General features: G+C 37.3%; 1 protein-coding gene across 9 annotated transcripts in view; it reads right to left on the bottom strand.

Moving 5' to 3' along the window:
- The window catches only part of ARAP2 (ArfGAP with RhoGAP domain, ankyrin repeat and PH domain 2), a 219,135-nt gene that overhangs the window by 130,902 nt on the left and 70,954 nt on the right, over window positions 1-17,279 (bottom strand). For 8 of the 9 annotated variants that reach the window (XM_055111263.2, XM_034958425.3, XM_003832149.5 and 5 more), the window contains exons 4-6: window positions 16,750-16,826; window positions 15,908-15,999; window positions 13,908-14,261 (exon numbers count right to left, since the gene is read on the bottom strand). In XM_055111263.2, coding sequence (XP_054967238.2) covers window positions 13,908-14,261; window positions 15,908-15,999; window positions 16,750-16,826 — 523 coding nt within the window. Of the gene's footprint in view, window positions 1-12,427; window positions 12,459-13,907; window positions 14,262-15,907; window positions 16,000-16,749; window positions 16,827-17,279 lie in introns of those variants that run through there. The other variant, XM_034958430.3, reaches the window with a different exon arrangement.

Below are 17,279 nucleotides of genomic sequence, written 5' to 3' on the forward strand. Positions count from 1 at the left end.
CGGCTCCTAAGATATTCTCCCAATTATTTTAATTTTTTTCAACTGCCAGGTGACTATTTGATGTCTTCATCTATTTTTAACTCAATATTTTTAAAGATTATTAAATCTCTTTAACATTCTATGAAGGGACAGGTAAATAAGACAAATCCCAGCCCACAGTGAAATGGAATGAGAAACCACAGGGTGTAGCAGATGAAAGAACATGAAAGAACAACTGCCCTACAGGTGGAGAAAGCTATTCTGCACTCCTACCATCGAAAGTTGGCTTCTGTGGTCATGCATTCATCCAGTCAGCCATCAAAATCTGTGGGTACATACTCTGTGGACATTACTCTCTGGCCGCACTGCCTCTCTTCTCCAGACTCTTTCTTGCCTCATGGCCTTCCCATATGCCATTGTCTCTGCTTGGAATGCTGCCTGTCTGCTCCTAACATGGCTGGCTCCTTCTTATTCTTGAGAGTTCATCTTTCACGTCATTTCACCAAGTGACCATTCCTGACTATGCATAGATCATTTAGGTCTCTTTGTTCTCTTGCTCCATTTCTTTACTTAATGACACTAAGCAGAATGGGTAATGATATATTTGTTTTGGCTTCGTATACCACCCATACTAGATTTCTTTTTCTTGAGCCTTCCTTATCTTTTTGCAAAATATGCATTTTATTGATACATATTAATTGACATACTTATGAGGTAAATGTGATATTCTGATATACGCATACAATGTGTAATGATCAATCAGGGTAAATATATCCATCACATCAAACAGACTTTGAGATCCTTGAGTACAGAATCCATTTCTGTTTCATTCATCAATATAAAACCAGTGACTATCATAGTTCCTCATGTACAGCGAAGAAACGAATGAATGTATTTTTCACTGAAAGATATTTACTTGAATTTCTATTGTATAAATATAGAAATAAACACTACTGAAAAACTTCATCCTTACTTTTATTTTTGCAAATATTAAAAACCAGATTTTTATATGACAAAACAAACACTTTGTAAAACTACTGTTGCAGGATCCTCAGGGTGTTGCTTTTCTGGCCAGAAGCCTCTGTGGCTGGTGGCACCTTTGCCTGAGTTCTGCTCTGGCCGACTGGGTTTGTTCCATCCATTTGGCTTGAGCAGGCTGTGCTCGGCTCACGCTACCAGCCTGGATCCCATCACTGCCAATGGCGAGCCAGGTGTGGAGCAGTGAGGGGTGTGTGAGCAAGCGAGCATGGGGTCCAGCCGCTGCACACAGTGAGGCACCCCAGCTGCTGCAGCGGGGCAGCCAGCACAAGGTGTCTGCATGGGCACCGGCTCTCTGCAAGGCTGCAGCTGGACCAGGCACACCAGAAGCAGCTTCCATGGCTGCCACCAGGAAACATGGTGGCGGCTGGAAGCTTGAGACTCCAGGAACTTAAGAGGTCCAAAGAGGGAGTCACAGCCCTGCCTCAGGGAGCTTCCAGGTCTCGGTTCCCCAAAGGGCCGCAGCTCTTCTCTCCTTGTTTTCACCCATAACACGATGAGAAGGCGAAGTGTTTCAGCCCTGTTTGTGTTAACAGCTCTTTCAGCCCCGACATCTCCCAGGTCCCAAGTTCTTGTGCTGTGTCCAGAAAGAAGGAGGTACGCAGACAAGTGGAGGGTGAGCAAGGCGAAGAGGAGCTTTATTGAGTGACAGAATAGCTCAGAGGTAGTCCTGGGTGGGGAGCTCCTCTCTGCAGGCAGGTCATCTGATGTCTGCAGCTATCAGCAGAGGGTAGGCCCTGGCCATGGGTAGCTCCTCCCTGCAGCTGGTCGTCCTGATGTCTGCGCAGCTCTGGCTGATCCGGGGGCTTTTATGGGCCTCAGGGGAGGAAGTGCGCACCAACTGGTCCATGGGCAGCCATAGGCAGACCCAGAAAAGGCACCACAAGTTCCTACTGTGGTCCGCAGGACTAGCTGGCCCCTACCCTTCAGGCCCTCCCTGGCCTGAAGGTGAGGACTCACTGAGGACCTGCCCCCTTCTGCCCATGGCCCAGCTTCACTTCCTGCTGCTGTTCATGGTGCCCAGGCTGTTCATGCCAAGAGGTGTCTGCAGGCCAGTGCTGAGTTGACCTCAGCGCTCCCTTGGCTTTCCTCCCTCCCATGCTCATCAGGACCCAAAGTCCAGAGTGGGGCTGAGGCAGCAGGGAGCTGGCATGTCAGCACTTCCTCAGGAGTGCACAGATCCAGATGGGCTGTGACAGTACCTGGCCCCGGCCCCAATCTTGCTCTGAGATAGGAGCGGACACCGGGAACAGGGAGAAACCAGGCAGTTGGAGCAGACACCTTTGAGCTTTCGTAGGTAGGGGGTGGCCTTCTGGTCCCCAAGACTGCAGAGATGCCTGGCTCTGCAGCCCTGACTTGGGCAGAGGCTGCTGCAACCAGGAACACAGGGCTCCTGCAACCAGGAACACAGGGCTCCTGCCAGCTTCCAGCCTCCACCAAGAGCACAGGGAGGCCTGGACTCATAGCCACGACTTGGGCATCTGTAGCTACACCCAGGAGAGCAGGACTCCTGTCTGCTCCATGGAGTGGGAGGCCTGGGTCCCACAGCCAAAGCTTGGCAACTACAGCTGCACCCGAGGAGCTCCCACCTTACCAACTCGGAAGGGGCAGGGCTCCCACTTGTCCTTGGCTCACGCCATCTCTGTAGAGTATGCAGCCCTGGCCACACCTCTCTGCTGCAGCCAGTGTGATGGCAGCAGCGGCTCCAGATGGGTCACCGCTGCCATCACTACCTTGTTTTTAAAAAAATGAATAAATAAGAGCCTACAGAACGCTTGAAAAGTTTACCATTAATTTCCATGTAATTTCAAAATACATTTTAGAATTTAAAAAAAAATTTTTTTGAGGTGGAGTCTCGCTCTGTCACCCAAGCAGGAGTGCAGTGGCACAATCTCTGCTCACTGCAACCTCCACATCCCGGGTTCAAGTGTTTCTTCTGCCTCAGCCGACGGAGTAGCTGGGACCACAGGCACATGCCACCACATCCAGCTAATTTTTGTATTTTTAGTAGAGACAGGGTTTTACCATATTGGACAGGCTGGTCTCAAATTCCTGACCTCATGATCTGCCCACCTGGACCTCCCAAAGTGCTGGGTTTACAGGCGTGAGCCACCACGCCTGACCAAATTAAAAACTTTTTAACCAACATCTCACCCTTAACCCCACCTCCCAGTCCCTGTTAATCACCATTCTACTCTGTTTCTATGAGTGTATTTTTTTTAGATTCCACATATACATAGATACCACATAAAAGTTACAAACTTTCAGTTATAAGAATAAATTCTGGAAATCTGACATACAGCATGGTGACTATAGCTAATAATGTATTGTACACCTGAAATTTGCTAAGACAGTACATCTGAAGTGTTCTTATCACACACACACAAAAACAAACTCTGTTAGGTGACAGTTGTTATTAGCTTGTTTGTGTTAATTATTTCACAATATATAGGGATATCAAATCATCACATTGTATACCTTAAACACATATAATCTTTGAAAATCACATCTCAATAAAGCTGGAAACAAAAAGAAAAATTTAAATATGGTTATTTAAAATGTATGCATTTGATACTCTCCTATTTAAAAATGTTAAATAACCAATTTATTTTTAAACCTAAATTCATATAAACATTGAATAACCTATTTTCATTAAAACTATCAACATTCAATTAGTTGTTTTCCACATGTGAACTTCAATACTGAATTCCAATAATTAGTTAATTAAAGATAAAACTTTACACTTATATCATTTTCTCAGCACTATTCCCTTTTTTATTTTTGTTTATTTATTTATTTATTTTTTTTGAGACACAGTTTTGTTCTTGTTGCCCAGGCTGGAGTGCAATGGTGCAATCTCAGCTGACTACAACCTCCACCTCCTAGGTTCAAGCCATTCTCCTGCCTCAGCCTCCTGAGTAGCTGGGATTACAGGCATGCACCACCATGCCCAGCTAATTTTGTATTTTTAGTAGAGATGGGGTTTCTCCGTGTTCGTCAGGCTGGTCTCAAACTCCCAGCCTCAGGTGATCTGCCTGTCTCGGCCTCCCAAAGTGCTGGGATTACAAGCGTGAGCCACCGTGCCCAGCCTCCTCTTTTCTAGCACATGGAAAGTTAGATTAATTCATACTGGTAAACCTTACAAATTAATCAAAATTTCAACTAAATAATAAAAGGAAAAGCTTGAGAAGTCCTGTGCTTCTAACTGCCCATGTAAAATTAAATTAATAAATATCAATGATTACTAAATGTTTAAGAATTTTCTATGCAAAAGTTCAATACTCCTCTCATGTGTTTTTAAACATATATTCACTATCCGGCAACTAATTTCATTGTAATTACATATAATTAATACATACACTATAAGAATTTGCTAAAGTACTTCGAAAAATTTTCTCTGAAGTTGTATCTTTAAATTTCAATTACTAGCTTAATTTGCTTCACAAATTTTAAAAAACAGGAAAAGATAATGTATACAAGACAATGCCATCTTAGCCTATGTTCCGGCTACCACACAATACAAATTAGATCTGAAATAATGATGCATTATTGCACAGAAAATAGATTTAAAGTTGCAGTCAATAAAGAAGTTATTTGGTACTACATTTGGTAATAAAAATAGCAAACACATAGTCCTTTTTTCCAAGAACTGTGTAGAGCCACACACATATATTAACTCATTTAATCCTCCAGACAAACACGTGAGACAGGTAACATTATTATATCCATTTTAGAGATGAAGGCACAGAGGCAGTGGTTGCTTAAATAATTTGTCCAAGTCATACAGCTAATAAAGAACATATCTGGGAGTGTCTTCCCAAAGACTGCTCTTAACTGCTATACAAAGCAGACATTAGTACATTTTATAGCTAAGTACCCAGGACATCCCTGTAGGTAGTAATAACATTTGACCTCTACATTTTATATGTGAGTTCAATCTTGCAAAGTACTTCAGAATTCCTTCAGGAAAAAAGGTAAAGCAGACATGAAACACATTAGCCTGAGTTTTATCTCATTTTGTTTTTAGGGTTCTGAAGGGAAACATTTATTTAAGAAGCTTTTTTCGAATAATTTATAAGACTGTGCAGTATTATTGAACAGATTTCTATAAACTCTTCCCTTGAGCTCTGGTAGGGCAGGTGGTGTAACGTTTCAACTGCTTTCATAAAAACAGCTTCACCATCTGGTATCAGTTTTTGTTGTCTCAAAATGTGTTTCTTAAAAATTATTTTTTAACAACACTGTATACACACACAATTAAATCTCTATTTATGAAGTACTCACACAGAGGCACTCTTGTTTAATTTCATTCCTAAGTGCCAGCAGAGTTTTTTTTTTTCAAGATTACATCTTTAAGCTTAAAAAACAAATCCTAATATCTAACAAGCATGCTAACTAAACAATGATACCAATCTAAGGTGTGAGAAGCTACCAAATTGTCACCTTTAAAAATCACACAATTTGAAAGAACATCAAAGACATTAAGTCAAATTTATGGCTTTTATTAATCCTGCCATTTAAGGCAATGAAAAACATAACTTCTCAAATATTCTAAACAATCTCAAAGGAAAAAGTATAATCACCATGTTGTTCCAGATTCATCTGCCTTGTTTACATAGCCCTAAAGAATCACAGCATATTTTATGTTATTCCCTCCTCTAACCCTAATGAGACCCAATATTTTCTAGGACTACAATCTCCATACGTATTTATTTTTATTTATCTAATTACTCATTTTTATTCAGCTATTTATTTATCCAATTATTCTTTTAAGAAGCAGAAGACTTTTAAATGATACAGTAACAAAATATTTTAGAGAGAGAAAGATGCAAGGAATTACTAAAATATTTCTATAAAATGCCAGCACTTCTCTATTCTAAAGAGCATTTTCTCACTTTTGAGCAAACCAAAATAACAATTTCCAAGATTATATGAACCAAATGAGCTGGGGCCAAAAAACGAAAATAAAACAAAAAAAGTATCTTCAATCTCAGCTTCCATCTCTGCTATATCTACATCCTAAAATGAGAAGAAAAAAAAGGTACTGAACATAAAATTCTAGGGGCTAAAAAGATTCTTGGAAGTCAATGATAAAGCCTGAATTTTAGTGTGCAACTACCAATTTTAAAAATATCTACAAAGAGCTTAGTGCTTTCATAAAGTGGTGTATAAAAAGCTATGTTAAAAGATTCACACTTCTTTATTTTATGGAGTCATATTATATAAAATACAACATGAACCAGCTTCCAGTTAAAAATCTCAGTTAAAAGCTTGCATTTACTTCTATTCCTCCCCAAACCTCACTAAAAGACATCAAATGGTTAAGAAATAAATAAAAATAAATAAATGCCTGCAAATCAACACTGACCAGAGAAGTCGAGGACAGTAACAATATCTAGAAATCTGGAAACAGAAGGAGAGATGTGAACTGATCGCTAATCCAGCATTAGATTAAATTAAGAGAAAAACACATTTACTCTTGCATTACCTCTGAAAATCTCAGGAAATAGACACCAAGTAACTCTGGAAGTGACTATGAAAGTGAGGGTGAGGTGCTGATAATGGATATATTGAAAGGCAGTTTAAGATGTAGACTTGCACTCCAACATCACAGAATCCTTCTCCCCTACTTCTCACTGTTGGAAAACTGTCTCTCCACCTTCACTCAACATAATAGTCTAGTTTTATTCAATGGAGAGAATAAAACAGGAGGTTTTGGGGCTGGGAGACTCAGGCATGGCTATATTCAAGCAGAGGAATCAAATAAAAGTCTACATCATAACTATCAATACTCAAAGTCCACTTTCCCACATGAGCCACCCAAAAACTGGTTACCAGGCCTGGCGCAGTGGCTCACCCTGTAATCCAGCATTTTGGGAGACCTAGGTGGGTGGATCACCTGAGGTCAGGAGATCAAGACCAGCCTGAGCAACATGGAGAAACCCCATCTCTACTAAAAATACAAAAATTAGCCAGGTATGGTGATGTGTGCCTGTAATCCCAGCTACTCAGGAGGCTGAGGCAGGAGAATTGCTTGAACCTGGGAGGTGGAGGTTGCAGTGAGCCAAGATCGTGCCACTGCACTCCATCCTGGGTGACAGAGCAACACTGTGTCTCAAAAAAAAAAAAAAAAAAAACAAAAAACAAAAACTGGTTACCAGGCCTATAACATTCAGGAAGAAGATTCATTTAAAAGATACTAGCATGAGGCTTCTGTATGGAAATACATTACTAAAAAACCTACCATGATCGTCTTACAAGAAACAAATAGCAAGGCCCATCAGAGCCTACGGTGCTTCCAATCAGTTTTGCAGTATTTTACTCTAAATTGACAGCTCAAGATTAACATAACATTTGAGAAAAATACCACTAAGGTAAAAGATAGGGACAAAACCACTCCTCCAAAAAGTTAAAAAGAAATAGACTCTACAGGAAAGCTTCAAAAAAAAAGTATTAGTATCTTCAGAGAAGTAAAAGGATTTATTTGTGAAAAAGTAACACTATGCCATAAAAAGAATAGTCAAAAGAAAATGTTTTGTATGTTAATTACAGTATAACAACAACAACAAAAAAACTGGGTTAGGAAACACAACTGAAGAAACTTCCTAGTGAGCAGAAAGGGAAAATGGAAAAGCTGGATTTTTATCAGTGTTTCAGGGCAAGAAGTCCAACACCAAACTATCAGAAATTCTAGAAAGAAGAAAAGTAATTGAAGAATAAAACAAGAAAATCTCCAAGAACTGAAAAATAGGCTATGTATAAAGTATCAAAAATGAGATTTCTCAATACTACCTCTAGATTACTATGGATCTAGAATACAAATTACTGATCTGGAGAAGTATTATTTCCAGTTAAGATTTCTAAAACATAATAAACCAACAATAACAATGTTTAGGGGGGAAAAAGACGTCTTCAAACATGGAAGATCTGAAAACATTGACTCCCTATCCACCTTTTCTCAGGAAGCTTCAAAGAGTTGTGCTTTATCTAAAGAAAAGATGGAAAGACAAAAACACTAGAGAGAGGCATAGAGAATCCCAAAGATGATACAAGGGAATCCCAAGATGTTAGTGTGCACTCGGCCTGGGGAACAACCAGCCCAAACTAAAGTTTTCTTAGCGGGCTATAGGATGATGAAATTGATAGGTATATTTATTTTGGTTACTTCAGAGATTCATATGTTGAGGAAGAATTTTCAGATGAATGAGTACACATATTAAAAATTAAGCAAACAGGCCGGGCACGGTGGTTTATGCCTGTAATCCCAGCACTGTGGGAGACCGAGGAGGGTAGATCACGAGGCCAGGAGTTCAAGACCAGCCTGGCCAAGATGGTGAAACCCCATCTCTGCTAAAAATACAAAAATTAGCCAGGTGTGGTGGCGGGCGCCTGTAATCCCAACTACTCAGGAGGCTGTGGCAGAGAACTGCTTGAACCCAGGAGGTGAAGTTTGCAGTGAGCCAAGATCAAGCCACTGCACTCCAGCCTGGGCAACCGAGCGAGACTCCATCTCAAAAAAAAAAAAAAAAAAATCAAGCAAACAAAAAAATCAACAATTATTATTTCAACAAAAACTAAACATTGTCAATGAAAAAAAATAATCATACTATGCTACATTGTTCAAAAATGAGTAGCCTTTATAGTTATACTATAAAACAAAATTACAGATATCTAAATATTTTATGTAACTATTTTAAAAGGATAATAGGAATTGTGTCTAGAAGGGAAGGAGGGAACTGTGGTTAAAATGAATAAATATGATCTTCCATGGTGGTACATCAACAGCTAATCCCTAACATTGAAAAGTTAAAAAAAAAACAGTATAAAAACAATAAGACATACAAAACAAATGCTAAAGTAACTACAAAAGAGTTGAAAGTGGCTGCCTCTTATGAAGAGGTTGGAGGGAAGAAATGTCACTTTTTTTTAATAAGCTATGTACTACTTTCTGACATTTAAACTATGCGCTTTTAAAACAATAAAAAAATGAATTCTGAAAGTTCAGTGTGAACATATGATTTCTTTGCCTTGTATTTATCAAAGTATGAACTGACTAGGACTCATAGTAACATTATTTAAGGTCCTCTGCAATAAAATGGTGTCCTGAAAAAAAAAAAGAAAATCGAGGTTTATTGAGCATCAATTAAGAGTAAGGCCCAAAGTTACCTACTTTTCCAAATGATTTCACAGAGATAGTCTTGACCTCACACATTTATGTGAAAAATGGAGGTTCTAAGAAATTGAGTCACACAGCAAATGAATGATGTCTGTCTGATTCCAAACCCTATTCACTTCTCTGCAGCAAGGATGGCTGAAAGGAATTAACCAGGTAATTTTATGGAGAATGAAACTTTTTTCCTCCTCAAACTACAAAAATATTAAAGCTTTTTATTTCCTTGGCACAATGTTTACAAGTAGCTAGTGCTTTGAGAAATGCCCAGCTAATTTGCAGATTAAAAAGAAAACATACTTTTTATCAAGGATTTCGGATTCACTTTTAAGATCAACAAGGTGACTGACATATAACACCCTAGTCAAACATGGACTTGCCAACTTTCTGCAACACCTGCCTTCACCGCAGCCCCAAGAAAGCATACCAAGAGACCCAAGGCACTCAAACACTTGCGTAGCCAGGTGGGGAACTGTTCCAGTAAAGGAGCCTTGGAGACTGGATGATGACATGGAAACCAGTCACTGACAAAGACACAAACAGCATAAGCTCTGAACTCCTCCCAGGTCTTGGGCTATTGGCCTCTGGGAGCTCTGACTGCCAGTCGTTGTCTGAGCTCTGACCTTTCCTTTGTATTTGATTATTGGCTTTTTCACTTTCCCTAGTTACCTGTTCTCTGAACATGCTTTTCACTGGCAGTTTCTCTCTCCTGGTCCTAGAACCCAACTGTCCATCTTCAATAAAATAACTCCAACCTCCACCTGCTCACTATCTCAACCCTCAAGTACATCGAGATATCACCTCTATGAGTGCCTTTCCCTGTAGACAGAAGAGCATTTTACCTAAAAATGCTAGTTAAAATCTTATCCATTTTGCAAAGGGCAATTCAACTGCTACCCTCTCCTTCCAGGAAGGTCTTTGAAGAAATGCTTTCTCAACCCTTGGTAACCTCAGGACTCTGTACTCTGCAGACCTTTTTGCTCCAATTATTATACTTTTGTCTTTGGGTTTTATCGCTATTCACATATATATTTCTTTTCTGCACTAAATGGAAGCTACAAAAAGACAAGTAACACATCTTGCTCATCTGTGTCCTCCTCCACCTCCAAGTGCTGACTTAACCTCACATGATCAACTTTAGCTGTCTCAGGCTCACACTGCAACATCAGTCCTTCTCATGGCCAAAAAAAAAGTTAAATTTAAAAAAAGAGGAATTTCCCCAAGTAAGAAAGTCCTAAAACATTTCAAGTAAAATAGAAATTCTTTAATATACAGTGCAGTTTTTATAAAGATGCTCTGTGTGTTATGCTGAACGCACAAACATCTTTAGAAAATAGTAATGTAAAAATTCAAAAGGGTTTCCTTATTGCAGATATTCTTGGAGATGTTAATTTATGCATCTCCTAGAAGAGGCACAGCCATCCAACCATGTTCTCTTTTCTTTACAACAGCTTCAAACATTTCTCTTCTGAGATGCATATTTGGGAAATGTTGGAATAAATTATATCCAGTCTTTCATATTTGCATCTATGCAAATCTGCTGAAAAGCTTAAGTTTATTATTTACAGCTGAGAAAAAGTGAAGAAGATGATTTATTTTAATCCTCAAAACCCAGTGAGAGGTTTTTAAAAGCAAGTATCACTTATTAAGCTTTTCATCTGCTTTGACCTGTTTGAAATACAGCCCCCCAAATTCAACAGTTTATTGTTTCTTTCACACAGTTTTTAACCACCAGTTTTAGGGTTGTTATATTTAGGTCAATCAAATATTTAAACAACTTTTCATATTTTAAACTGGAAATGTTTCAGTATTTCTTTTGTTGTATGGTGTTATGCAATTATATTCTTAACTAAATATTGGGCAATGTTCACATATTAGGCATTGATTCAGAATTGGCATTTCCATTTCAAAAGTAAATAGACAACCATGCGAAATAAGCTCAGATTGTGAATGTGATTATTTTGCTTAATGTCATTCATTAAATAAAAGACAGTTTCAAACACTATTTGAAAAAGTATAAACTAGAATGTGTCTGTTAGTTTTTAAATTGTATTTTGACAATTGTATTTTGATAATTTATGTGCATGTCTTTAAGGGGGAAACAATTATTAAAAAAGAAAACCCAAGAGTTCACTACCCTGTTAATGTTTATCAGTATTATCAATGGTTCCTGGAAATTTTCATCCACAAATATGTTGTTGAGTTCAGCAGCTTGTATTACAATGTTCTTATAAATTGCTGTTTTAGAAAAATTAAAAGAAAAATATGTCTAATGCTAGGTTTCTCACAGATTCATTCCACAGAAATCCTAAGCATCTACCACGTGCTAGACAATGTTCTGCTAAGGCTATCACAGCACAAGAAAAGCAATGCGGATGCCTGTCCCCACGGAGCTTGTATGAAATAAATAAACCATTTGGCCTGTAAGCCCTGTAGAAGAAAGTAATTAAGGGAGTGATGGGGTGGCAGGGGAGAGCAACAGTCGTAGTAGTAAATTTGGTGGCCAGGGCTTAAATGCAAAGGAGACATTATAGCATGAATTTGAGAGAGGTTCAAGCCATGTTACTCTTGGGGAAAGAGCATTTCAGGCAGAAAGAACTACAAATGCAGAGGCCCCTAAGGAGGACCTCTGCTTTTTATTACTTCTGTATTTTATTCGACCACAGCCTCATTCATCGGCTTACATATTGGCTACGTCTGCTTTTATGCTATAACTGCAGAGTTAAATACTTGCAACAGAGACCATTTGACTATAAAGCTTAAAATATTTACTACTTGACCCTTTACAGAAAAAGTTTGTTGACACCTGCTATATGGAGTTTGGAATCCCATCTCAATCAGTGCTATCTGCATCAAAGAGACACGCAGCCATGAGTTAAACGAAACTCAGCAACCACTGCATAAGGAAGGGGTAGGCATCACTTTGTCTACTTTAATGAACATCTTAAACCCTCACAATAGCCTACAGAGCCTAATTAGGAAAGGAAAAATTCTCGATTCTACTTCTGATTTAATGAATGCATGCCTTTTGGCCAGCTACACATATTTCTTTCAAGTCATAGCAATATAATCACGTAGAAGTGTTTTAAAATTTCTTGGTGATATACCAAGCCCCTTGGTTTATTTTCTTATATCCATTCATCCCGGTATTTTGGTTGGGGGTGGGGTAGGGGGGAGCTTTAGGACAGAAAATGCAATTATTTCCCCTAAAATGGAAAAATATAAATCCAGAAAACTTACAGCATCTAACCTTAGGCAGGTTCAGAATAGAAAGAATGGAAAGTCAAAGTTCTGAAAAAGAGAGACAGAATATATTGTAACTGTCCCAGAGGTGGCCAACAATAGTGAAACTTTCTCAATGTGCCTGGAGCATAAACAGACCAACCCTGTAAAGAGCAAGATCTCACCTGGGACGCACAGGAAACCACAGCCGCTGGGGGCTTTGTACTCAAAGTCTGTTTTTTCTTCCAGTGATACTTTAAGAGAGCACTTGGACCTCCCTAAATACTTGGATTTTATAAAAATGAAAGATTCAAGAATATTCAAGTTCACTGATTCATTCCACTAGTGTTTAGACCTGAGCACTGATCCACATGTTCGACATCTGAATATGCACTTACCAATAATACTTAGGACTAAAAAGAACAAGCAGAGGGTTTTGTCATCATAATGTAACCAGAAAGAAGTGACACACATAGCTGATAGTAAGAAGTAATCTGCTTTGGTTTATTCAAAATCAAATTTCCTAAAAGAATGAAAATATATAAGGTATTAACATATAATTGCTAACCATACAATTTTGGGGTGTTTTGCTATCTTTTGAAATGTTAATTCCTGCTTCTACTAGTCATCTGATGCTGCTTCTGGTAGTTTTTTTTTCCAATTAAAATTATTTTAGATCAAACCAATCCTTTCTAGAAATGACACACATTTCAAGAGAATAGGAGTGAAAACCAGCACACTGTAGGGACTCACCACATTAGCTACTGATACATGAAAGCTTTAATCTCAAAATAATGTAATAATTCATGAAAAACATTTCAAGTAAATATTTCAAAAAGACATCTAAAAATTAGGATGCCAGTAAACAATTCTAATTAAATATAATCCTTCCCTAAAGATTTCTCAGTACTGTAAAATGCTTAAGGGACAAAAGTTTCTTTGTAAACATTTGTTGATAAATCCAAAGAAAAGTATAATATTCACGGGACTCTGACCTTCTGTGTAACATACAAAAATCAAAACAATATATCAATAATAGTGAAGACCTAAACCTAACAAAGATGTACTTTTCCCTAACAACAATAAGCCTTGTATTCTCAAACAGAACACTGTTATGATATGAGCAAAAGCCAAACAGTGTGGGCTGAGTAATACTAACTCAGTCTGTCTTGTTTTTCTTTGTTACATACTGGGACACAGATTAGCACATTTTGATGCGAACTTAGAAGGTAACATTAAGAAATTAGATGTGAGGTCATAACTTTCTATTTTAATTTGCGACTCTGGACCTTAATGCAGCATTGCATTGCACATCTCTCTCCTTATGTCTAAAGAATAGCACTGGCAAAAGTGTGCTGAAAGTCCCTAAAAATGGCATCTCTGTGTATGTGTGTGTGTGGAGGTGGAGTGGGGGAACAGCAACCCTGGAGGTTTAGAAATGAATAAACTTGAAATTTTAAAAATATGCCACTTATGAAATAAATGAATACGTACATACCCTTGAGGAGAGAGTTTATCCAGCCATCCTGATTTAACCTTCTTTGTAGATGCTCCATAAAAGCAGGCATAGGGAGATATTGCCTGTGAAGAAATGGCTGATGAATCAGCATTTCCACTTGTTGAGCTTAACGGATAACTGTGCCTATTAACGGAGTCCAAAATCAAGGCTTTTTGAGTCCTAGATTTAGATGCCTTTGAATTTTTTCTTCTTAAACTCTGAAAGCATTCTTCTACTGTTGAGTATTCTGATTCAGAAGCAGTGTCTATCAAAAAATTGTTTTTGTCCTCTCGAGGTATCCAAATATCTTCCACCTTGTCCTCGCTTATTTTCTCCTTTCTGTTATCGTATATGCTAAACGGAAAAATGATGTAAACATTTCAAAGTGCTATATGTGATTTAAGACATCAGTGACATTTTGAAAATTTAGAAATAACTAATAACAGAAACATAAGGCCAGGAAAATCCTAGAGTTTCCATTAACCCTATTGAAAATTTTTTAAACTCTTCCAGAAAAGCTAAGTAAAATTATTTCATTAACCTATGACATTTGAATACTACTACAAGTTTTTTCTTAGGTATAATTTAATCTTATCCCTTTTATTTTGGAAGGTTAGGGGCAGGTGCTAAGAATGGAGACTGGGTATATTCTTCACATCACAATTTAAACATCTTTAATAGCACAATTAAGTGGCCAGCCCAATCCCTCTGGGCAACATGACGGACCATTAACTCATCTATATGGAGATCTTATTTCCAATTTGCTTACCCCTCTCTACTATCCTCTAATCAACTCCAAGGACCCCATGTTTCACCACAATGCAATAAAACAGAGAGTATGCCTGACTGCTGAGAGCATCAGTATTATTTTGCAATGTTGATGAGGAAAAATATTGCAGCACACTGCTAGCTAGAAAGCAAGAAAGGGTCAGTGTACATTCAGGAAGTAAAAGCTATGTAATGCACAATATTTATTGGAATGCATTCATAATAGCTAAGCATATTTCTACAGATTCAAGGGATGACATAATAGATCAACTCATTCATTAATGCCAAAGGACATTTTTTGCTAATCAATGAAACAGATATGCCTGGGCTCAAATTACATCTTTCTGGATATAGCATTCTAAAAACCATTACTGCCTCAAAGAATAATTTAGCCTGGCCCTTTCATATTTTGCATTATATTAGATTATGTCAAATGTTTACTAAAGATGTTTAATTGTTTAGCTTTAACTGAGGGAAACCTATAACAATGTTAGCCTTAGAAAATGAAAGACAAAAATAAAATGAATGTCCCACTAAAAAAGTATAATTAAACTGTTGGCAATACAAAAGAGGAATGCTTTGGGGGATGAACATTCCGTTTTCCATGATGTGATTATCATGCTTATATCAAAATACGTTATGTACCCCAGAAATATATACATCTACTATGTAATCTCAAAAATTAAAAATTAAGAAAAAGAAAATGAAGTATCAGGTAATGTGCCAGTATGCCAAGTTCCAATAAAGCTGAGAGAAAAATAAAATTGAAGTTGGTGCATACAAATTCTAACTCTGTATGTGATCCAAATAACTGGATAATTGCCATGCTTCTTGCCAGTGCTGAAACTCCAATGAAAAGAATATATTATACTTGTAAAAGTCTGCAACTTGCATAGTGATGTTCTGCACTGCCCTTTTCTCCTTTTTATTAACATAACCTCTCATCTTTAATGTGCAATCATAGTCACCTGTATGTGCTACTGTGGGGAAGGGGTGTGGTTTCCATTAGAAAAAGACAAAAATAATCTGCCACAGAATGCAACTATTTACTTGATCTACAGAGCATAATTCAATTAATAAAATGGGTGCTGCTATGCTTACATTTAGAGAGGAAAAAATTGAACTTATCAACATATTTTCTCTGACACACAATATTATACTATGAATGAGAAGTCAACATTGTATAACAGTTTATTCTAAATAGTTAATCATCATCAATCATGATCTCATACCTTGATTGGATGATAAAAGAGTTTGTTGCAGTAGTTGCTTCCCCTTTGAGTGCTTCTTCCTGGGTCAAAAATTCATTCTTTATAGATCGCTTCTAAAAAAAGCAAACAAACAAAAAACACATACTGTTTTGCTTTTTGGTTTGGGGATTTGTTTGTATGTGTAGCAATATTCTACAAAAATCCATAATATCTGAGTTTAGTTTTATTAAATAAGTCTAATTACTTAGATCAATTTTCAGAAAAAAAAGATAGTCTACATTAAACAGACTTTTGATTTTTTTCACTATTTTATTCAAATCGTTAACTCATCAATTCAAGTAAGAATAAAAGAAGATGGTAACCAAAAATAAAATTTATGTACTTTTACTCCTTGATTCATTTTTGTCTTCCAACTTCTCTTTTGTCAAGACCAAGAAATAAAGTAGCAAAAGAGCACAAGTAATAGAAAAGAATGAGTGATAAACTAAATAATTAAAATATATACATAATTGGAAATCTATGCACTTCAGAAGTCTGCACTTGGCTACAAGGCAAAGCAAAAATCTAGAGAGTGTTTAAGTTTTATACAGTTTGTCTTTTGTTTAATTAACCCAACTTTGTGGCAATTTTTAAAACTCACTATCCTGGATTCCTGAAGTCATAATAAACGTGTGTTTCTATAATGTATATTGAAAGATACAGATTTTACCATAATTTTACGGAACAAAAATTTTGCTGACTGGAAATCTCAATCTTCAATATAATGCCATTCTTCAAATAGCTTGGAGAAAAATGAAGAGGTACAAATAGGCAGAAAAGCAAATAATTGATTATGGAAAACAATTAAAATGTATGGGACTAACCTTGGAATTTTCTAGTCTCTGGAAGAGAAAGGTCTCTCCATAAGGAAAGATGGAAGATGAATTCTCCTCATTTGAATCTTTTAGGGGAATTACAGGATGAGAATAGAAAGATGTGAATAATGTGAAATACTGTTTTTAAAAAAAGATTAAAAGCATGAATTTTTTATGGTATTATCACAACGTAAGCTTTATTCTGTAAGAGTCCAAATTATGCTAATTCTTATCCCCAAATCAATTCTCCCCATCTTCTTCTTGATATAACACACATGGTATCCACCACTTGCTTCACAAACATAACTCACTGCTCCTTAAATTGCAACCTGTCACATATGTCCTTCCCAACCTCTAGGATCCACATTAACATAACCAAATACATTGCCCACATACAAAAGAAATTGTCATGGTGCCATTTATAATGCTAATTCCTAAATAAGGAAATATTCTAAATGGCAGAAAATTAAGCTTAATTCTATAACTTACAATAAATAATTATAAAAAGGTCACTAACATAATAGCTAGATATCACTTAA

The sequence above is a fragment of the Pan paniscus genome, chromosome 3, assembly GCF_029289425.2.
Source record: "Pan paniscus chromosome 3, NHGRI_mPanPan1-v2.0_pri, whole genome shotgun sequence".
Taxonomy (NCBI): domain Eukaryota; kingdom Metazoa; phylum Chordata; class Mammalia; order Primates; family Hominidae; genus Pan; species Pan paniscus.